This window comes from Pleuronectes platessa, chromosome 20, assembly GCF_947347685.1.
Source record: "Pleuronectes platessa chromosome 20, fPlePla1.1, whole genome shotgun sequence".
NCBI classification, from domain to species: Eukaryota; Metazoa; Chordata; class Actinopteri; order Pleuronectiformes; family Pleuronectidae; genus Pleuronectes; species Pleuronectes platessa.
In genome coordinates, this window is record NC_070645.1 from 4,795,607 (window position 1) to 4,818,277 (window position 22,671).

A 22,671-nucleotide genomic window follows, 5' to 3' on the forward strand; every position below is an offset into this window, starting at 1 on the left:
AACACTGATTATTTTATATTCAGTTTCGGCCTATAGATCCTTTCCCCAAAATCGTACACACTTGACCTTTTTAAGGGGTCAAAAGCAGCAAAGCTTGAACAATTGAAACGTATCTTCATAATTAACTTAAGAGATTTAAATCTGTAACGATTAGTGAAGGTTTACAGTTGGTATTATAGACAGAGGTGCAGATAAAGAGACAGCAGTTATCCACTAGAGGGCAGCCTCACCATGTCCTGGTGCTGCACCTTGATCATGGCAGATTTTTTTTTAGAGATGATGTCTAAACCAGATGAAACATGTCTATGTATCTGTATCAGATAACTTTCAGAGTTAAGTGCCTGATACCAAAGTGAAGCGATCCCTGTCCTGCACTGGTCCGCCGACATCATCGCTCACATTGCAGCCGACCTGTCAGATTATCAACCTGCCCCCTCTGCTGCAAGCGGGAGGTGCCGGCCTGCTCCTGCTGCCCCGTCTGCACCCCTCTGCTCTCTAACCGGACAATCAGCTACCCCCGCACCAGCAGGCCTGCCCCCGACCGGTCAAATGGCCCCTGCCCCACACAAACAAACCATACCAACATCTGATTCAATTAGAGCGTGACCATGGCACAGGAGAAGAGGGAGAGCGCGGCAGAGACTGTCACATTACGACTTTTACAGAATCAAACATGTATCTTTCTAGAGCAGCTGTTAGATACACTAGTGTCAACAGTCTTTCACAATAGTTACACATTCATCCTGCTGAGACCAGTATTGATTTCTTCGTAAAGCTAAAAGTTTCCTCCGAGCTTGTGTCACTGTAACATGAGGAGGAAATTATGCATAGCTGATTGCAACATGATCCCTGTCTGTGCTCAAAAAAAGACCTGAGCGGCTGGCCTCTTCAGTTTCAGCAGGAAAGTGCAGTTTTTATTCATATTCAATGTTCCCGACCTCAACACTTTGACAAGAAGTCCCCATGAGCGTTGACCTTGAATGACCTTTGACCTCCTACAGCTCGCGATGGCTTCTCTCAGCTCTCCCTGAACAATCTTTGGAGTGCAAAGTCGTGTGTGTCTCTTCTGTTTGCTCTGTACATTGTTGACCGAACCGATGTCGACAGCAGGATTTGACAGCTGTGTCAAACTTTTGAAATGTTTGAGACACAAAGAAATAGCATTGACTTCTCTCTGCTCTCACTCTATGGACATAAATAACTGTTGTATCGTGCTATGGTGCTCATATTGATTCATGCTGTGACGCTCAGCTTTTTCCATCCGTTGAAATGTTGATTAATCCCATTAGCTGTCGGTCAGCTGAGGTCCTGCTGGGCTGCATTAGGGAGCGAACATGTGGACACAAGGACGCAGGAATGATCTGAAGGTTTTTATAAACTGGAGAGAATAAGAAACTTCAAAGCAAATATGAATATTAACTAAACTTAATTAAACCATTCAATAAAACAGATTATCCTTAAAAGGAAGTAACATTCTCCAATAAATAAAGAATAAAAATAATAAAGAAGTAAGTATATTATAACAGCAAATAAAAAACTGCACTGACAGTTTGCTAAGAGCCATGAGATTAACTCTTAACCACACCTGTGAAATGAGTGGCAGGGGAGTGGTACAGTCCAGGGTCACGCTGTAGCGTCAAATTAAATCTTGGAATATTGAACTGTAAACTCTTACCTGCTGGTGGCACTAGAGGAAAAGTCAGGTCGTCACCAGAATTAGGAGCATTTAGGTCAATTCCTCCTATAATTGCTGAAAATTACAGACTAATCATGATTCATGACTGTAAAACTAAAAGTATGCTCTTGTCTAAATAATTAATGTCCATCTCAAATGCTTTTCAAACTGTGTTGGCTGTTCGATCATAGGGCAGGAAATGAAAGTATGATTGGACATTATATTATTAATATTCTCAGTCTGCCGGGTTCAGCCATCGCGTCTGGACAACTTTAACAACAGTGCCAAGTCATTGATCAAACAACTTTACAAAATGTTTGATTAAAGTGCTTAAAGATTGTATTAGAATGATATACAAATTATAGATGCTTACATTATTTTTGATATTAAAATGTTTAAGGCGAGTTTACAAAAAAACACAGTCGTAAATAGAGAGTCAAAATGAAGCTGTTATTATTATTTATTTATCAATAGTTATAACTGAAAATATTCATGAACTGAATAGATTTGGTGCTTAACAGATAACTTCATCTTAATCTACTGCTGTTTTAAATTCTAGTGTGAAGTATCTTCTCTATTAAAACACAGAAGACGATGATATATGGAGGAAGTGCTTCACTTTGGACTTGACCATGATGAATTTAAATCCTCTCTTCATTCCAAAGAATCCTGATCCTGCCGCAGAGTGAAAAGAAGCTTGTACCTGCCTCCTCCATCTGTTGTGCAGCGACCTGTCACTGTGTGATTCATGGCTCTGGAGGGTAAAAGCTGCGGTGTATTGCCGGTTCAATCTGGACAGTAGGGCTGGGTGGGGGGTGTTTGTAGACTGAAGGGGAAGTAGGTCCTTGATCTGACAAAAACCTGGGCTTTCAACAGCAGCAATACCACACAGTGGGTTATAATACAGTAACAATATAAAGTGTCTTGAAAACATGCTTTTTATCATTTCTTGGACATTTGTTTATCTGCATCACATTGTCAGAAGAGCTGCTCCATCAGTGCAGCATAGCAGCTTACTCTGAGTCCCACTGCTGCATTGGAGCTGAAGGGTTAAAGTGGGAGGAGAGCTCAGAGAGAGGGAGACACACACAACAGCACCGGAAATCGTACAAGGTTCACATTAAAGGTACACAACATGTTGTAATACTACTACTACTACCTGTACTGCAACCATTACTACTTATAATAGTAATTAGATAGATATTTAATTTATGTTATTAAAAACCCCGTGGTGCGGACAAAAGAGAGGGACTGTTAATAATATCAGTAACAGGAAGAATAAAAACAAAGCGGAAAAAATAATGAAGTAACCTGTCCCCATAATCCTAAATTAATCCTAATAATTATTTTGTTTTATATAAAATAAATGTAAAATATGCCAGACGTGTGTGGTACATGTAACTATATTTCATCTGTTGCCTATCGATATATAACATATCGTATATAATTGTAACCTTGGTGAGATAACGGTGGCAAACCTAGATCCAATTCTACCCTTTACTTTCTGTGGATAGTGGGTCAGCTCTTATTTTGAAACTCCCACCGCAGTAGCACTTCCTGTGACGGTGTCCGGCTTGACAGTGGCTCAGCCAGTCTCAGTATCGGTCTTCAGCAGAATTTCACCGCGGCCGCTGCAGCTGATCCTCCGGGGAGTGGACAGTACGACCCGGCGGAGCTAGTGTCCTCCCGCCGCCACACGAAGCTCACCTCCGGATGTGTGGTTCTGTCTGGACGGAAGCTCCGGGTGCAGGAGGGATAAGTGACCGTGGAGGAGGTGACACGCTCAGTCCCAGCCTGGCGCAGTCGGTGCGCTGACCGCTGTCAGAGGACCAGAATGCCGCATTTACATTCCTGATCCCAACGCTTCAGCGGCTCCACATCTGTGTCTGGGTGAGATTCAGCGCGGGGGACAACGGCAGTAAATGCCCGCTCGTCGAGCCGGAGCGCCGGGAGAATGCAGCAGAGCGGCTGCCTGGCTGCAGGTGGATGGTCCCAGCTGCTGCTGCCGCTGCAGGTCCGGCTCCAGCTCTGAGCTCCGGCTGAAACCCACCGCACCGGCAGAACCGCACGAGTAAAGCCTAGCCATGCTGCCAGGGGTCGGTGTGTTCGGCACCAGCCTGACCGCCAGAGTGATCATCCCGCTGCTGAAGAACGAGGGCTTCGCCGTCAAGGCGCTGTGGGGCCGGACGCAGGAGGAGGCGGAGGAGCTGGCCAAGGAGATGAACGTGCCCTTCTACACCAACCGGATCGACGACGTGCTGCTGCACCAGGACGTGGACCTGGTGTGCATCAACCTGCCGCCGCCGCTGACCAGACAGATCGCGGTGAAAACCCTGGGTGAGTTGCTCCTCTGCTGCTGAAGCTGCTGCTGCTGCAGGGAGGAGGGATGCTGCGGCCCTGTGGGGTGGGGGAGGATGCTCGCAGGAGGCAGCACACTGACACCGCCACAGGTCAACCCTGTGGGGTTATCGTCCTGGAGGGCAGCAGTGATGATGGCTGACTTATGTCATTGCATCATCTAGCTTTCCCTTCAGCAACCTATTTTGAGTGATGCAGCTTCCATCTTGTTCTTTATTCGGGTCTGTCTCTGGCCCCAAGGGGAAGTCAGGTCCTCTTGTGCATTAGGGACTTACAGGTTAAGGACTGTGGTGACAAAGGTGAATAGTTCAATTTGTGAGGACAGAATTCAAAGTTTGACCCTTTGACCTTTATTGACAGGATGCATAGGTGATGTGGCGGTTAACTCATTATTTATAAACTCATATGAAGTCGTGTTTCGGCTCAGTTTGAATCTCTGCACCCGTCTGATGGTGGAAGTGATGCACCGTGATACTGGTTGAACGAGGAGTTGTGGGGACTCCCCTCAGACAAAGTGCGACCTGAACCTGTGTGAGTGAGAGTGGCCGACACAGAGCAGAGGCCTCGACGCAGCAACAGGGAGAGACGCACAAGAGAGATTGTTCCAGTTTAAATCTGGAGCAACGCAGCTAACACATTTGGGAGAAAGATCGGTGGCAAAGAGCCACTGAGCTCCACTCCACACTGGCTTTATTTACACCACAGAGCTCAGCTGGAAGTGAGCTCTAACAGGTCGAACCAAACCTCCAGGGAGGAAAGAGGTGTTATCATGGGAATGTGCATTTCATCTCTGCCACAAACTATTTGGCTGCGTTAGTAAAGTGGAACAAATTAGTGACCATGGAATGTTGGAAAACAACTCCAATTTCAAAGTTACATCTTCAGAGTGTTTGCGTTGTTTCTTACGCCAAAACCTGAAGGTATACAATTTTACAATGATCTGAAAAATAAAAGAAGCGACAAATCCTTACATGTGAGAAGCTGTGAAAATAATCAGAATTCATGTAATATATTATATTCTAGTTATAATATTTAACAAGATGGACTGATCATTTCATGGAATACAGAACTATTTATACTCCTCTGTACTACTATAGAACTATTAGATTTACATGGCACCTGCTGCATCTGCAGGACCTATAGTTAGGTAGGTTCCATAGTTGATCCTTTTACTGAGATTAATCTTCAAATTGTTAAAAGTGTAAGAATACCAAATATATACTGAATTCTAAAAATCTCTCAACAGTGTCCATAACGAGTAGAATGCATGTTTTACACTTTTTTTTAAGAGTAGGAAGTGTAGAGAAGAGAAAAGGGAGGAGATAGTGATGGAGAATAACATCAAATGTTCCTGTGTGGACTTGAACCTGAGATGCTGCAATGCATCATGGTCAGTGACGTAACCAACGTGGCCACAAGGGCAATCAAATAAATCTCTCAAAGCTTTAAAGCTAGGGTTGGTAATCCTGGGAAAGGTAGCAAGAGAGGGCTACACTTGGAATTGTGCAAACGAGACATCCCACCCCTTCCCATCAGCACTTTCGTCATAGCTCCGCCCCCAAAAACACATGATCGCACCATGTCTGACAACTAGAAGTCAACTTTTCCGCGACTGGCTCTGTAACCTGTGTCTATCGTCTCTGCTCCAGCGGTGCACGTGTCTCTGGCTGTGGACATCTGACTTTTTCCATCTTTGTCAGACGACTGTATTCATTGATGTCAGGATTTGAGCAAATAAGATAAAAAGGAAAACAAACCCAACATTTAGATGTCTGATGGACACCATAGCTGTCAGTCAGACGGACAGGAGGCAGGAAGAGAGGTGACGCGTCTTCAACGACCTCCAGCAAGTCCAGCTGCTTTCATAGAGGTATAATAACATGACCAGGCATGAAATACTAAAACATTAACGTCTAGAATAATTTAATGATCTGGCTGACATCTAATTTAAGAAGATCTATTATCGCTATTGGGTTAAAGTCCAGCAACACCTGTGGTACATAGAAGGCCTACACGACCTGATAACAGCCACGAGCTGAAAGGTGCTGGTGTGAGGAAAGTGAGTGACCGTCACCAGGAATTCTTTAAATGTGCACCTGGGGTTTTGACCCTCCTCAAGTCCGTGCGCTTTGGAAAGTGGGTCGGGTTGTGCCAGAAACCCATTCTCTGCTTCTTATCACCACAAGTAAAACCATTTCCTGATGTTAAACCATGATTTTTGTAGATGTTCCCAAGCTCTGGACCATGGAGCTTGAGATGATTGATTCCTCATTGGCTGTTTTCTCCAGAGACTGGAACCTGAACGAGTGAAAGGACAAATGACTGTGTGGCTTGAATCACAGTGTTTGTTTATAGAGGAGCTGTGTGAGGGTGAAGTGCAGGGGGATGGACATTATATGGACAACATGAATTTCAGTTTGACTGTAACTGGATGTCTGGACATGTGACCGACACGGAGCATGTGATACTTTTGAAATGTTTTGGATCCACAAAATCTGTGCGTTAGGTTTGAATTGAACTGGTCACAGGCTTTGGCTGCTGACTATAACCTGGCTGAAAATAGATCTGTTGATTTTGAAGCGTGCGTTAAGCATAGAGATGTAAAGCCACTGTGGCTCCATTCATTCTCACTGTGCTGCAGTGTTTTCTTTCTTGAGGTGGAGGAGTGAAATACAGTCGACTGTGTTTGTTTATAATATCAATGTAAAGGCTTAATCACATGCTACACTAACATGTGCACATGCAAACAAACACGGAATCCCTTTACTGGTGGTTAGGATGTAAACTCCTCATCCTGTCCACGTTGATGCATTTAACAATGTGTGGTGCTGAGACCCGATGACTTTGGTTCTGCACGCCGGCCGCTGCAGACTTCTCCTCCTTTCTTTTCCTCTCGGGCTCATTTCCTCAACGCCTCATTGTGTGAGTGCCGCCCGTTCCTTCCCACCCACCTCTCTTCCTCCGCCAGGTCCGCGTCCAGTCCTCTTTGCATTCTGTCGGGTGACGGACAGAAAACACTGTTTGCATATACAGTTGAGCTTGGGCTGATATATAAGCTGTCAATCATTTAGACGTATTGTTGTGGGTGCTTATGTCAATAAAATAATGATGAACAACTTTAAAGAGAGACAATTTTTTTTTATATAATGTCTGTCACAAATTTCCCAGAGCCCAAGATGATGTTTTTAAAAAGATTTTCTTATCTGACCTTATTTGACCAAAAACTCAAACAGCCAAGAGAGAAAACAGAGAGCCTGGAACAGCAGGGAATATTTGTCTTTGTGGATAATTAAATAATTAAATGATAAATCATCCAACTCAGCTTTATAGGGATTCACTTGTTGACATAAAACTGTAGAGCAGCCAGAGGCCAAAACAAATTTAAATGTAGCTTGAGTAGGTCAAAAAAACGAATATACTCACATATGAGAATGGATGACTGAAATAAATGCACAAAATTGGTGCCATTCTGAGTTTAAGTGCACGTACAGTCAACGTATCAAACTAGAATGGCACTCCGTAGAGCATGCCTCCAGCAAGACCCTACTGGCCCCTTTTATTCAATAAAGCCACATCAAATTACAAACTCATAGAAATCTGTCCTATGTTTTTTCAATCTTTACCTTTGACCTATCATGTCCAAAAGTAAATCACTTCAAAATACACTCCTAATTTATATTCCCACCAATTCTTCTAGTTACAGTGGCTTGGAACACATCTCAAATTCATAGGCGACACATACTTGTTTTGGTTTAACATAAAATACGTCTGCAACTAACCATTAAAATGCCCCCCATTACTCGTCAGCCATATTTCAGCTTCTTGCATCACTGTAATGGACGGAGAGTGTTACACACTCAGTAGCTAGTCACTGACAGGAGCAGCCAGCCTGTGTGAGGCTGTGAAGCTTTAACTTCCTCTTGTGTCAGGGTGTGGGAGCTGATAGTAATGTGCCTGTGGCCGTCTCACTGCTTAACTCCTGAACCCAGCTGATAAGTGTGGTCACACCTCCTCAGTGTAACTGCAGCGATGTGAACTTTCCGGAGACGTTGTTTCTTCTGTCTTCTGTCTTTATTTGTCTTGTCGCCCATATTCATTCCACATATAGCTCCCTGCAGGGCTAGACTTTATATATTGATTGACTTGGAGTCGCAAGAAAACAACTCAGCTAATGGATGAGATGCTAAGATTTATAATGTTTGGATGGAGAGATCAAATGAATCGGTCTAGTAGTTCTCTAGTTTCTTTGTGACTGTAATATCAATGTGTTCCTACCAACATCACCGACTTCAGCCACAGTCCTCGACACAGGTTAAACGTCCTCATCATTCAATCATCATATCGTCAGAGGCAAAGACTTCAGGGTCAACTCAGTTTCTGGAGAGACATGTGAGGTTTCCAAATTGTTTTCTTCCTCTATTGTTTAATTCAGTCTCAACTTCCTGCAATAGTTCTAGCCTGAGCTAATCCCAAAAAAATTTCACGATGCAAACCATGGTTCAGTTTGATCCAGACCAAGACAACCTCTTTTAGCTGGACTAAACTTTAGTCCATTGATGCACCTTTTACACCTGCTATTTTGGTTCCAACTAAATGTTTCCATTTAATGGTTTTGCTTTGGCTTTTGCATTTTTGTGCCCGGGGACCCATTGTCTCATAATCTCTCCATGACTGTATCTGAAGTAACAGATGGCAGCCGTTTATTTGTAGGCTATTTTAAATCTATTAAACAAATTAGAGTCTGCACAGCTACCAAAATGATGTAAAGATAAGATGCCTCCATTCTTCATCCAATAAACCTAAACCTGCCCCTGGTGGGATGACTGTAGATCAGGAACTACGAGGAAAACGGAAAACCACTGGTACAAGTCAGCAAACTCTGCACGTGTTGTTCAGGTTTTACTGGAGTAACCTTGTTCCCACCTGGTCTCATTACAGCAAACCAGTCGGTCCTGTTGAGCAGCCTCTCTCCTTCCAGAAGGATGTCATTCACTGTATTTCCTCCTTTCTCTTCCTTACTACCGTGGTGTTCCTCGAGCGTCTGATGTCACTCAGGCTTTCTCAGGGTTTTGTGAGGCCGTGGCAGCCGAGGCCACTTCCCTCAGAAAAACAACACAACCGCACCGTTCTGCTGTCAGAGAGCAACTCGTGTGAGCCTGAGCTGTTTCTGGGCCGTCAGCCTGTGAAAGCGTGGTTTATAAACTCCAGCAGGCTGCAGCTTCTTTTTATCTGATGCATTTAAATACATTTCCATTTTCCAATACACTGCAGACGGAGGAATCCAGACTGGTTGCTGTGTGTGTCGCATAGTTGAGTTTTGTATAAGATACAGTACATTACAGTTTATTAGATTTTCAGTTTCTTCTTAGTAAGTAAAGGCCTGGGAAAAATATACAAGACAGCATATACAAAACATAACATATACAAAAAAAGGATGAATCCGATCAATAAGAAGGCAGGTGACCTAGTTAGTTTCATCCTATAGGTTTACAGTATTGTTCCAGTTTTGGGGAGTTATTCAAACGGCTTTTGAAAGATGTCTTTAGGTTTCAGTGGATAAAGACGAGGAAGAAACTGTATTCAGGTTCAGTGAGACTTTGGACTTAAAGTACAGGGGGGATGTTTATTTGTGACTCTAAACAGTAGCTTTATAAATAAATTAAATGAAAAATAAATTTAGAAAAGATAATGCGAGTATTTCTCCAGAGCTTTAAATCAAACCTCATTGTCTTCCTCAGTAGATAGTTTGCTGTGTTGTCAAGGAGGTAGGAATTGTTTCTCGGGTATTTGTCTTAATTGTCATGGAGATAGTTAATCTGTTTTAACTTCCTATGCTGAGGAAGAACAAGCCATGTGTCTCAATGACCTGGAAAAAGTTAGTCTGTTTGTTGTCTTTCCTTTTTTTTTGTCAAGATACTGCAGAAGATGTTCGAAATTAAGATGGATATCAACGCCGTACAGTTCTAAGTTATGTAGTTATTTCGAAATGCATTAAATCTTCACACTTTTTAAGATTGCGTTCTTACTTTGGTGAGTCCTCTTGTTACTGGGGCAGCAGGTTGTGTGTGTGTGTATGTGTGTGTGTGTGTGGGTGAAACACGAGAGATTCAGGTGCACGTTGTGTCCCTTTTGTGTAGTTGTGTTTGTGTGTGAGACAGTGTGAGGAGGAGGAGGAGGAGGGAGAAGAGCCTTGTGTGACCTGCCGAGCTCTTGCGTGAGCAACAAGCGTGGAAGTGGAATCTTTTTTTACAGAACTTGAAAACACTCAGTGACGTTTGTGTAAAACCTCCGTCGTGATAAGTTCCATAACTCATGAAACTAAGAAATTACACAAATTCACAGGGGAGTTGAAAAGGTCGAGCAGCGCAACACGGTGACTGATGGTGACAGATCCCAAATGACCGCTGAAGAGGAAACTGATACATTTATTGTGTTTCCTGCATCAACATTGATACTCGTGATGAGCTAATGTGATTACTACACACAGAGAAATTAACAGAGTGTCCTCAAACCTTTTCAAAGTAAATCTGATATGAATCTGATATGTCTCTGGTGTCAGCGATAGAGGATCAGCTCTCACAGCCAGACTCTGCCTCATCCCCGCAGAGTGCGCTGTCTAATAATAGCTACTCATGCTCAGTTTGGGTAATTACCCATCTTCCATTGCTCCACGAGTTTACAACAACAAAAATTAATACAAACAGATAATGCATACGTGTTTATTTATGTTTTAATTTGGTCAGTGTCCATTTTTGCACTCCACCAAGGAGGTTTGTGATTGTTTGCCAGATTACTCAAAAACTATCAATCTGATTTCCATGAAAGTTTGTGCCGGGTTGGAGCAGCACCCAAGAAACAACCCAATAAATTATTAGTGGATCTAGATAAAGAGGCAGATCCAGGATTTATTTTCACTTTCTTTAACGTTGCGAGATATGGCGTCAGCCTTGGCAGAGGGATACGCTCCGACTGCCCTTGTAGTTTGTTCTCTTTGATTCTCACCAGCTTCTTTGGAGTTTCTCTTCAAGCCGTACTGAATAGAATGTTCTTTCATTTTGACCGCATTATTTCTCCATTTCACTTTCAGGCTTTGTAATGTTTTTACTTCAAACCTGCTCCTGCTCAAAACTGTTTGTCTGCACTCAATTGACTTTTGCTCTCTTTCTTTTTCGAAAGATGTAAAATTTTCCCTAAGATCGGTAAAGCTATTCCTCCTTAATTTAAGGTAGTTACAGTTTCACAAGTTTGATTCTTTGGCTTTTTGTCTTTTCAAATTAATTTAGATATCATCTTATCCCTAACAATGTAATTGCTTTGTTGAACATTATATCAAAATATATGTAGCAGCGTATGTAGGATATTCGTTCATAGCGCCTGTATAAAGGGAGGTTTGACCAACTTTCTACATCTTTACAAGTTGAAGCTTTTAATATTGATAGTGGATCATGACTGTATAACGTACAACCTGCTTATTTGCTCCTTGCAGAGAAGAACCCAAAAATGGTGTCTCCACTCTACAGTGCGCTTAGCATCTTTCAGGCCATTGTTTCGTTTCCAGCCACTTTCAGACAGGAGGCACTGATAAACCATCTGGACGAACCTGTCTGGCAGTTTGTCAAAGATAGCAGCTGGTGAGAATAGTGGAGCTATAAAAGCTTAGTATCTGCAGAATATGTAAATAAGCAAATATTTGCTGACACTGTCACTTTAACCACTTTAAGAGATGTTCTGATAGCGATGCCATTATCGGAGATGCCACAAGTGATGCCGAAAATACCAGATCTGGGTTCGGCAAGTACGAAAATCCTCTAACCAAAAACTCCAAAGTTATTTTCCCAAAAAAATACCTCTTTGCAGCTCCCCACTGCCACTGGCAAGTACTGTTTATTGAGCAGTAATGAGGTGATTTCAGGTAGTGTAGCATTAGCAAGAGCTAGCTGAAATATCAAGAATTGGGCCAAATTTCGTGCTTAAAAGTCCCACTTGTTAACTGGAGACGCGTAGTGTCAGTAAGACTTAAGTTTCCATGGGTGGTGCTGGTATTGACGAGTTTACCCCCAGTATCATTCCATGAATCATAACAGCAATCATCACGCTGTTTAAACAAGTTATGTAATTCCGATTGGTTCTTGGTATCGGCCGATACACAAGGTCCAGGTATCGGGAAGGGAAAATAGTATTGGAACATCTCTAACAACTATAAGTTGACAATATGTGATATATTGTGCTTATATATATATTTTCTTACTGCTAATCACTAAAAAAGCTACACTACCTGATTTAGTTACAGTGGCTTAAAATCTGTTGTTCTGCTTATTATTGGAGTTTAAACTGTTCTTATTCACTTTGCCTGCTGACTGTAGCCCACTGGTTTATCTCCCATGCACCTCTCCTTGTTATTAACTTAGTCTTTTCACGCCAAAGACAACGGAGCAGGAAAGGAAAAATAGCGGCAGATTTAATTAGACAAGGCAGAGGAAATGGATTAAGATGTCAAAACGCAGTGAGGTTGATTAATGGCTGGCTTCCTGTGTGAGTTTATCATCACGGCTCAGCCATGATGGAAACGTTAAATTAGGTCATGAGAGCCAGTCAGTTCCTCCACCCTAATGAAAACCTCCCATGATGAACTGTCACATGTTCTCGTGGGGTGGAACATCTCTGGGCAAACAGATCAGACACTGAGCAACTGCTGAGTAGATGTTGTTAAGCTAATTCTGCTCCAGTTTAGGTTTATTTAGATTCATTTACATGTTCAAAGTGCCCTTACAGTAAAAAGTACTGTTTGTATATCCATGGAGGAAGGACACACCAAGTAACTTCAGAGATAGGGGTGTATATCAAGTATAAGTCATTTATTAAGGGTTCTCCTCCTCCACCTAGCGCTTATCACAGGGAGAGTAAACAGCACATGACGTCAGATTTTATTATTATTGACATATTGGATTCTGGCAGTGGTTCGCGAGCCCTCGGATCAGACACCTGCTCGGGAGGGCTGGCCCAAAGGCAAAGAGCTATTTATAACCTGCCTGCAAATGGCAAGCTGGCTTCATCATAGATACATGCTTCCACCACTGATGGTTTTATGCAGCAACTGTTCCGCCCAGTGATGAGCTCTCTGGCAGCAACCTCAACTTTTATTTAGGGCTGGTGGACCAAACATAAAGGTGCAGCCTGTTTGATATTAGTCCTACACAAAATGCTAATGACTAGGAAGTTATTGTGAGTTGTATGCATAATAAATAAAAAATGTATACAAACTAAAACGGTAAGATTGTAGGACATATTTGTGGAAATAGTGTTTACAATTGCGTTAATTTCCTCTGCCGCATTGCATAGTTTACGCTGATCGCACAACCCCGACTTTCTTGACTTGGCACACAAGGTTCCAACCCGAAGCGCTGCCCCTGGAGGAAACAAGCTGGTTTCCTCTTCTTCTTCTTTGCCTTTTTAAGGCGGTGTGGTAGTATTTCCCCCAGCAGCGACACCTATCATTTAGGAGAAGACTGCATCTCGTCAGTGCGCCTCAAGGGAAAGTTTGAAAGGGAGAGGCTTCCTTTTGACATGTGCAATGACAGGTCCGTCAAGCATAACCAAAGCTCAGGCCTTCTGCCCCTGGGGGGTTATTTCCTCGTCAGCAGCAGATGGCCACAAACCTAAAGATGAGATCTTTTTTCTCTCCAGTTTTGCGATGAACAGATAAGTGTACATTACTCAGTGATTTGAATCATATGGGGGAGGAACAGGATGTGCAGATTAGTTTAGGGGGTTCTCAAACCATCAGCCCCTGAGCTGGTTAACTTCCGTTGTGACCATTTAAATTAAAATAATAATTGAAAGCATTTGTAGTGTCTGCCCAAACGGATATGGCAACAAGGACTGAACTGAACAAAATTTGATGGATGAGATTCTTAGGGAAACTCCACCCATCCATCCATTATCTAACCTTTGAGGGTCCAGTGGGGTGGGGTTTGGTCTGCAGTAAATCCCAGCCGACACTGGGCGGGAGGCGGGGTACACCCTGGACAGAAAAATCTATATATTTTTTTAACTATTTAAACTTTTAGTCCACTTAACTGCCTTAAATATCATTAAAATATATATGATTTACACAACTTGATGCTTGAATGACTTTGGAAGAATGGTCACATCAACATTGTTTGTGTATATCTCTGTCTGATGGATGAGAGCCTTTGGGTCCAGCTAAGTGTCAGAGTGGGTTTGAAAACAGATCAGCAGCCTTCAGACGGAGTCAGACAGGAGAGAGCCCTTTGAGAGGTGTGCTGCCATTCCCAGGCCTTCTCTCTCACAGTGTCTGCTTGTTTTCTCACCGGTTCACGTTCATGTTCTCCTGGACGTCCATTAACATGCTAATGAGCGTGTGTGTGAATGAGCGTGCGGGAGACTGGAACCGACGGAGAGATGGCGAAGAGTGTTGAGGAAGAATAGCGGGGAGAAAGCTTGTCTTCCTGAGAAATTGCCTTTGTGTGTGATGAATGGTGGGATTGGCCAACCTCTCTCAGCCCGCTGCCGTGCTGCGCTGACAAGTGAGCATTCCTTCGGAAAAGGAGTAAAAGTCCTCCTCGTCCCCGCCCCCCTTAAAGTCCTCTTTCTTCTGCAGGGAGCCGTGGGGAACTGCTGTGTGAGGGGGAAGGCTTTGGATGAGGAATCACATTGTAGTGTTAAATCCAGGGGCAGGAGCGAAGGCCAGTTTTTGATATGGAATTATTTCCAATCAATTTGAAGGATGGGATTGGAGGCAGGATTTCAATAATGAATAATTCTACATTTTTGGACTAGAGACCTTTTTAACCCATGAATATACTGTGTTTTTAATATGTGCGTGATACGTGCGTGTATATACACTCATACACATGAACATATGATTGAAATAGTATTTAAGAAAAACAAAGTCAACAAGTAATACATTTGATAACATTTAATTTGTAAAATGCCAATATTACTAGGAGAGAAACCCAATAGTCTTCTCTTTGAGCAAACACTTAATAGGAAGAAACCTGGTGGTGTGTGTCCATAATAACAACAACAGCATAAATAGCAGCACCTAATATTATTTGGATTATTATTAGCGTTAATAATGACAATAATAATAATAGTTGTAGTGGAGAGACAATCACAAACAACTAGCATGGCAGATTTCTTCATCTTGTTGTGCATGTCAAGTCTAATATATGTTCTGTGGTGTTTTTCTTTATAGCTTTATATCAGAAGTACAGAATTAATTAAGGGAATATTCTCAGCCCTGCTCAGGTTATAAATCAAATGAAAAAATCTCACAGGAAATATTCAAATGAGATTCATCTTTTTTTATGTGTGAAGCAGAAGTTTATAATCAAATGAAGTGTATAACCAAAGCGAATCTTGTCATGATCATACAAAAAAATTCATATAAAATATAACAATAACACTACTCAGCAATAATAAAGAGTTTATGTAGTGTTTTATGAACAATTTATTTATAATGAGTTCAAACAAACATTTCAGGTTAATTTTTTGTTGCAGTCGTAGTCTTCAGTTTGTTCAGACTCAGCCCAGCTGCTGTTTCTCATCACTTTAGTTTATATAACATGTAATGACATGTTATAATATGAGGTTATTATTGCTTTTCCACATTAAAATACCTGACTGGTGAGACTTTTAAAACACACCCATTGACGTTCGTGTGTGTGTGTGTGTGAGTGTAACTTACTGTAGTAACAGAGGCAAGCCATAACAAAGTTACCTGTGTAATCAGTATTGGGAAATCACTTGTGAAATGTTTCCATCTTGCACAAACAACATTAAGTCGAGCCCAAAGACACGTGCTGTGTTTTCCTCTGGTTCTATGATGTGTTGCTGCCTGTCGCACTGTGACATGCACTTTATCTCTTTACTTTCTGTTCCCAGTTCATTCTGTGTATTCCCGAGGTGAAGCTGTTCCATTATAGCTTCGCTCAGATTTCCTTTCTGTGTCAGTGTCAGGAATAGGCCTGTCTGTGTTTCTTAATTGGTCATCAGGGACTGAGGACAAGAGGCCGCTGCAGATATTTAGCCCTGAGGCGGTGCTACCGTCAGTCAGGGCTCTCTGATGGAGTGGCTCTGCTCCTCTGGGATCGACGCTCTTACTGTAACAGGTTTTTCAGACTTGACTTTAAGATGTTGGTGCTTTTTCTGGTTAGGCCCTTAAAATGGAGCGTTCGCTGCAAATGCTCAAACTGCAACAGGAAGTGATATTTTGGTGTACCGCAGTGAAGCGTCTCTCGTTTCCTGTTGTTGTCCGTGGGGTGAGTAGACACAGTGTGTGACATTGACGACTCTTGTCACACATAATCTGTCACCATCACCTTCCCTCTGAGCTGCTCTAGAAACTCTATACCATGTCCCATCAAGTATGGAAATATGATGAATGCTGAGCGAGTTCTGTTCCCAGAGAAATAGACACCCACGAAATAGAAAATACAGCATATCAGTTGGTAATCTTTAGTTGTGCTCATAGCTGTACTTTTCAAAAGTAGAATCCGCTGTTTCTCGCCTTAATGCTGAGCAGGGCTACATCCTCACTACTACGTTTGAGTCTGGAAGCATTTTCTCGACACAGGAACATTTTAGCTCCATCACTTTTAATCCTAACACACCTGGAAACGCAAGTGAAGGTAGACTGGTAGACGACATCAGCATTTGCGAACATCTCTGTTTCTGACAGTGTAGAGTCTCGCAGCCCCTGAGTTTTCAAATTAGCAGCGTTTCCAAACTTATCCGTTTTATCGGCTCTACAACTCCGGAGCAATGTGGACACCAGACGTTTCCATAGAAGGCAGGAGACAGGTGTCAGTCTTCTCCTCACAATCGCAGGAGTGATGGGGGATATTTTTTTGAAACGATGAACAATTTTGCATAAACAGTGGGTCAGTCAGCCTGCCAACACATATCTGGTCCTGATAATAATAGGAGAGATAAGATCAGTGTGGAAAGACGTTAACAGGGGTGGGTGATTGATGTATACAGCAGAAGACGGGGTTTACTGTCTCTGCTCAATCGTCAGTATCCACACAGGCCGTGGTGGATGTTTTCTTCATGCTTCGTCTCATAATGAAGCAGGTCAGACTCTCCCTCGCGGTCTCATATTTATCATTATTTCTACCAACTGTATAATGTGACAGATCTCTGCTGGGAAACACAGACAGTGACATTACTGTCGACCCAGAGCTCAGGTTGCTTTTCGGCTGCATGTGGTTGTTTCCTGGTTGCAGCCATTGCAGAAGTATTCTGCATTTTTCACCTTGTTTATCTTACACCTCAGAAGAGCCTCCTATAAATGAATCATTTTATCGGTGCCCTGTCTGCTGGTGCAAAGACCAAGCAGCAAGGAAGCAGCTGTGTCAGAAACAAACAGCACAAAGGAAAAGTATATGGAAGGCCGTATTTCAACCTGTCTCAAAGTAAAGGAACGTGTCAGTGGTTGGAGGAGGTCGTCTCAGTTTATTTATGTCACATCATTGTTGATCTCGGTCACATGTTAGTGATGGAGATCATCAGACTGCTGGCCCCTCAGTCTGTCATGTGTCATATCTCAGCAGTCACAGGGTAAGTGAGCAGCGTTTTCACAAGATTGTTTAGAGGCAGGAAACACCATTTCCTTCTAGCTACAATATCAGGGACCCCAAAGAAATATATGCATGTGGGAATGATATGTGTTTACTCCAGTCAGTTAACAATGTCAGAAGAGTTAAATGGGTTGCACCACAAAAAACCTATTAGGTATAGATTAGCTGTTATTAAATATTTAACTAAACCAACGTGCTAATATATGACTATATGAATATATGAAACATTCTCAAAATATTTGACCTGATGTTTTATCAAAAAGTATAACAGTGATGAAAGGTTTTAACTGCAATTGATTGGAAAATCCCTCCTATATATAAACAGTATCGCATTATAATGCTATGCTAATAAACGACAAGCAAAGTAGCATCATCTGATTTGTATAACTGGATATTCCCAGCTCCCTCCTTGGTATAAATACTAGGGATTTGGAATACAGTATATTGTGTGTGTATGCAGATATAAAACAAAGCAACCTAGTAAACCCGCACTAAAAAACATATTTGCAAAATAAAAGTCTATTAAGTAGACAGTTCTTAAGTACAAATTAATGTCTCGTCCGAACTGCATTGTGGTTCCATTGTTCCGCTTTGCTTGCGTTGTGCGGTAGAAGTTATCAAAGTGAGAAGGAGGCTGCAGGAGAAAAAGGCAGCTGGTGAATCCTGGTGTGAGCTCCTCTGGTTGTGGACTTTATTCACTGTGTACTTCTCTCTCTAGCATTGCATGGACAGCTAACATGGCACAGTAGCAAGAAATCCAGCTTTGCTGTGTGTCCTGAGGGCATTCACTCGTGCATTGGGTCAGGGGTGGTAAATTCATCTGTTGCCATCTATACCCAGTGGGGCCCTGACCATGAGGCGGATGTAATCTCAGAGCGTCACTGGCACACAGCTGTTCAGGAGGAGCATCCCCACCCTGTGGCGAATGCGATTCAGTGTAAGATGTCTCCATCTATTAGCCTGTGCCTGAAGTCACTCGGCCGCCCGTGCGCCTCAGGACATTAATGGTTATTAATGAGCGTGTCTGCTCTCGGTACAAGTGTCTTCTCTCCCCCTGTCACTGTTGGTTCTTGTGGATCTTCTCAACATTAATTAATATAAACCAGTTTCACGGTTTAATGCTGTTACACTTCCTATTAAAAATGCTAAATTAAATTATAAATAGGACTCTGTCTTTATTTTTCTCTACCCGCTCTGTGCCAGCACATAGTATGGAAGTAATATGCTTAGTACTCCAGTGAATTATGATCACACGCTGTGAGTCATGTGCTCCTTACAACAGCAGTGTGTGGATTTGTATTTCTATATACACACATCCACACTGGCTATATACATGGAAAAAGTGTGTTTGCTCTGACTGACCAGTAACTGTGGGCTCTATGTTGCCCATTAACATTCGGAGCCTCTTCCCTTCACCTCCCTCATTCACTCCTCAGCAGCCTCGTCCGACACAAAGATGCCCTTTATGGCTCCGACAGAAGCAGCCAGAAGAGAAGGATCCACCTTGTGTTTGTCTACGGCAGACTTTCCCCAAAAGAGATTAAATACAAACAGTTGTCCTCTTTTGCTTCTCATCCAGAGGAGAATGTGGACACAATGGAATATAAATATGCAGGTGGAATAGCAAAGCGGTAGTCATCTGTGAACAAATGCAGTCTCTTTGGACTTTCTCAGCCGGAGCTCCTGGTACAATATTCATAGAAATGTGTCGAGAGTTTGTGGTGATAAGAGCCGACACCTGTGTCTCCGTGCTGTCAAGAAAAATCATGTGGAGTTAATATGTCACTTCCTGTCTCTGTCTGCTGCACCCGGCTGCTCCACCTCTTGTGTATGTGCAGAGAATCTGCCACTGCGTTGTGCATGTGCAAAAGGAAACTCTGGGTAAACTCTGTAGCCGATTCTCCGGATTTTGCCGGCAGGTCATGTCGGAAAACAGCAATAAAGTCGCAAGGCTTAGCGTTTCCACCTTGCTGGGTGCCACTGCTCTCCCCATAGGAAAACAATGGCAGAATCAGCTCAGAGAAGTTTTACTGCTGACAATACGGGCGGCCTAAGGCCTATCCTAATACATTTCAGCTGGGCACATAAAGAAGAACATAGGTTTCCTAAACCAGCTTCATTTTGTTATATTGTATGTACAAGACTCCAACCTCTATTGCTTTCCTTCTCTTCTGTATTCCTTGTTGTGAACACATCTGTCAGGTCAGTTTTGGGTGTTTAAACACGCAAAACTTCCCACATTGCAGCTGTAAACTTTCCTTTGAATTTACAAACACTTATGCTCTGCGCTCATATAATATTCTATCTCTGTATTATTTATCAGCCTCTGCCACTGCTACTTTTAATACAACATACTCTCTCTGTCACCACAACATAAGGAGCAGTCACGTCAACATTTCCATTCAGCCGTATATAATTGATGACAGCTGACAGGAGGTGTTGTTCACGGCGGGTCTCCTCAGACAGGAGCAGTCTTGTGGTGAATTGCTCAGTCCCAGCATGTCTCTATTAATATTCTCGCTCTCTAAAGCAGCTTATAATGGTCTGACATTCAACCTCGTGCTACTGTAATTAATGAACTGAGACACATACACAGGAGGGAGCCTTGGTAATTTTAGTTTTTGCAAAGCAATATGGGCCCGCCCCAACCGTCCTTTAGTATGTAAACGAGCTGAGCTGCTGTTTGAATCCCTTTAATTTGGTAATTACAGGAAGATAAAACGTGAAATGGTCTGGACAGTGTATTCTGCTTGACCTATACGCGACAAAGGCAAACGGAGGCTCTTCTGGCAGTAAAATGCAAATTGCTCAGAGAGAGGACTGACATGAGCCTTTGTGAGGACACGGACAGCTCTGTCCTTGGCAGCCATGTTTCATTTGTCTCTGTTGTGTTTGTTATGGTATGGGCTGTGAGGGGAAGTGGGCTTATTAGGATGCAGTGTGTGTGTGTGCGTGTGCGTCTGCATGTGTGTGTGCGTGTGTGTGTGTGTGTGTGTGTGTGTGTTAGTGAGTGATTAGAGAGTAGCGGTAGTGACTCAACCCAGCAGTTAATTAGACCCTGGAGGACCACGGGGGTGCAGGTGGAGGCCTCATCACACACACAGGCGTACATGCATGTGCACATTTGCCTTTATGAGGTGGAGAAGCACGTCCAATTTTGCATTGGAAGGGAAAACCGTTGTTCTAGTTTCCCATTTCCAGAGCCGTGTGTTAAATGCTAATAAATGATCATCAGGGCAGTCACTGGTAATCCAGCTGCATGTGTAAATAGTCAATTCATCCTACATTTTAAACATACAGTTTTAATGTCCTAAAAGAGTAAGAGATTACATTTGGCAGTTTTGAGGAGGCTTGATATTTTTGTGTTCTGTTAAAGTAGAGTTCACACTACACATACACGACTTGCCGTCGTTGGATCAGGGGTCCTGCAGTCGTGAGTTCATTCTACACGACCGACTGGTGACTGGAAACCAAACGCTAGACGAGACATGGGGCATCGAACCCATGCTCGAACCCAAACCTGACAGAAATTCAGCTTTTTCTGTCTGAACCCAACCTGAGTCTAATGCGATTCATATAAGCTGCACTGATTCTTTTACCTTGTCCATTATATGCATGGTCATTGCTAGTGGCTATATCAGGTGTCACCTCACTGCTGCATGTATCTTCATCACCTTCACCTTGTTCTGCGCTCTGATTGGCTGGAGTTGGTGCAGACACTGACCAGATTTCTAACAGGTTGAAATTGTGAGAAGAGTCTAAGAGCCTCTTTCATCGAGTCTTGGAAGAGAACACACATAAAAGCTGGCAATTGCAGATCAAGGGCTTTTGTATGCAACTCACAAAATTGTCTGCAATTGAGAAATTGGGCTGAAAATCATGTAGTGGGATCAAGTCCATTTCTCTGTGCTGTATGCAGCTGACTGTAATTTGCGTAGCAGCCTGGTAAGTGCATGGCCACCATTAACATGTGCTTTTAGCGCATGCATTAGGAACCTCGTGGCCAGAAGCCACTCCTTTGGTTACTGTTCATCCATAGTGGCCAGCGAGCCATTCTGTTTCAAGGGTTAATGGCAGCACTTAAACACATTTAGGAATGCTAAACTCCTTGCAACTCGAGGGCATTAGCTGAAGGGCAAAGCCGGCTGAGAGAGACTAATGCTCGTCATCATTCATACTTCTGCTGTGCACTAATGGAGCAGCTCCAAGCTCTGATACAGACAATACTCATCCCAAAAAGCACCCTGCTGCTGATTTATCAGTCTTATCAGTGTGTTAGATGTAGTCCAGCTGGTCGATTTTTGTTGCCAGACACCGAATAATTCTGAACAGGAGGCAACACAATTAGCAAAAGCCTTCCTTTGTCTCTATTTAGCTCTTAGGTAGATTAGTTTGCATTAAATAACATTAGTTCAAAGCATAAACACAAATATATGAGTTCACAGAGTTGCTGTTGAAGAAAAACTATAGAAATTTGTTAGGATTTAGTTAAGCTCCTGTACCTTTATTTTGGTAAAAGCTATCATTTTTCACATATAGCCTGTCACCTCATAGCAAGAAGGTTCACGCTTCCATCATGCAGCCAACCAGGGCCCTTACTGTGTGGGGTTTGCATCTTCTCCCTGTGTGTCTGTGAGTTCTCTCAGCCCAAAGACGTGCAGGTTAAATGGAGACTCTTTGGTGTTAATGTGTGTGTGAATGGCTACTATATGATAGTCTCTATTAATCTCTCTGTTAATGATAGTGTTCTCACAGAATTTACATGAATTAGGCTAAGGGTTAGGGTTAGGGTTAGAGTCATTTCTCTGAGACAGTCGATAGCTTACCTTACCTTGCCTTGCCTGAGATACTGTTGATTATGGTTTAAAACAATCAGTATCTCGTGATAAGAAAATCAATCTCTTCCAATACTTATTTTACTGAATATTTCATTTGAAGGCGTCAGTACCGATTTATGTCACAGGCAGTTGGTCTAAAAAAAGATGTGAGTAAATTATTGATACCCCGCTCACGGCCTCTGGACTGTCACCAGCT

The 22,671-nt window shown here is 42.7% G+C and overlaps 1 protein-coding gene and 1 long non-coding RNA gene across 5 annotated transcripts in view; one reads left to right on the top strand and one right to left on the bottom strand.

The window, feature by feature from the left end:
• Positions 1 to 3,694: 3,694 nt before the first annotated feature.
• The window catches only part of gfod1 (glucose-fructose oxidoreductase domain containing 1), a 31,877-nt gene continuing 12,900 nt past the window's right edge, over positions 3,695 to 22,671 (top strand). Inside the window, exon 1 of one of the 4 annotated variants that reach the window (XM_053412330.1) lies at positions 3,695 to 4,012. In XM_053412330.1, the coding sequence (XP_053268305.1) occupies positions 3,760 to 4,012 (253 nt within the window). In that variant the 5' untranslated portion in view covers positions 3,695 to 3,759. Of the gene's footprint in view, positions 4,013 to 8,019; positions 8,423 to 13,518; positions 16,318 to 16,380; positions 17,618 to 22,671 lie in introns of those variants that run through there. The other 3 variants (XM_053412333.1, XM_053412331.1, XM_053412332.1) reach the window with 3 other exon arrangements.
• LOC128425624 (uncharacterized) lies at positions 5,194 to 9,208 on the bottom strand. The gene is made up of 3 exons (XR_008333161.1): positions 8,957 to 9,208; positions 6,985 to 7,026; positions 5,194 to 6,331 (listed from the first exon to the last, which is right to left on the bottom strand). It is a non-coding gene; the product is annotated as an uncharacterized LOC128425624 (long non-coding RNA).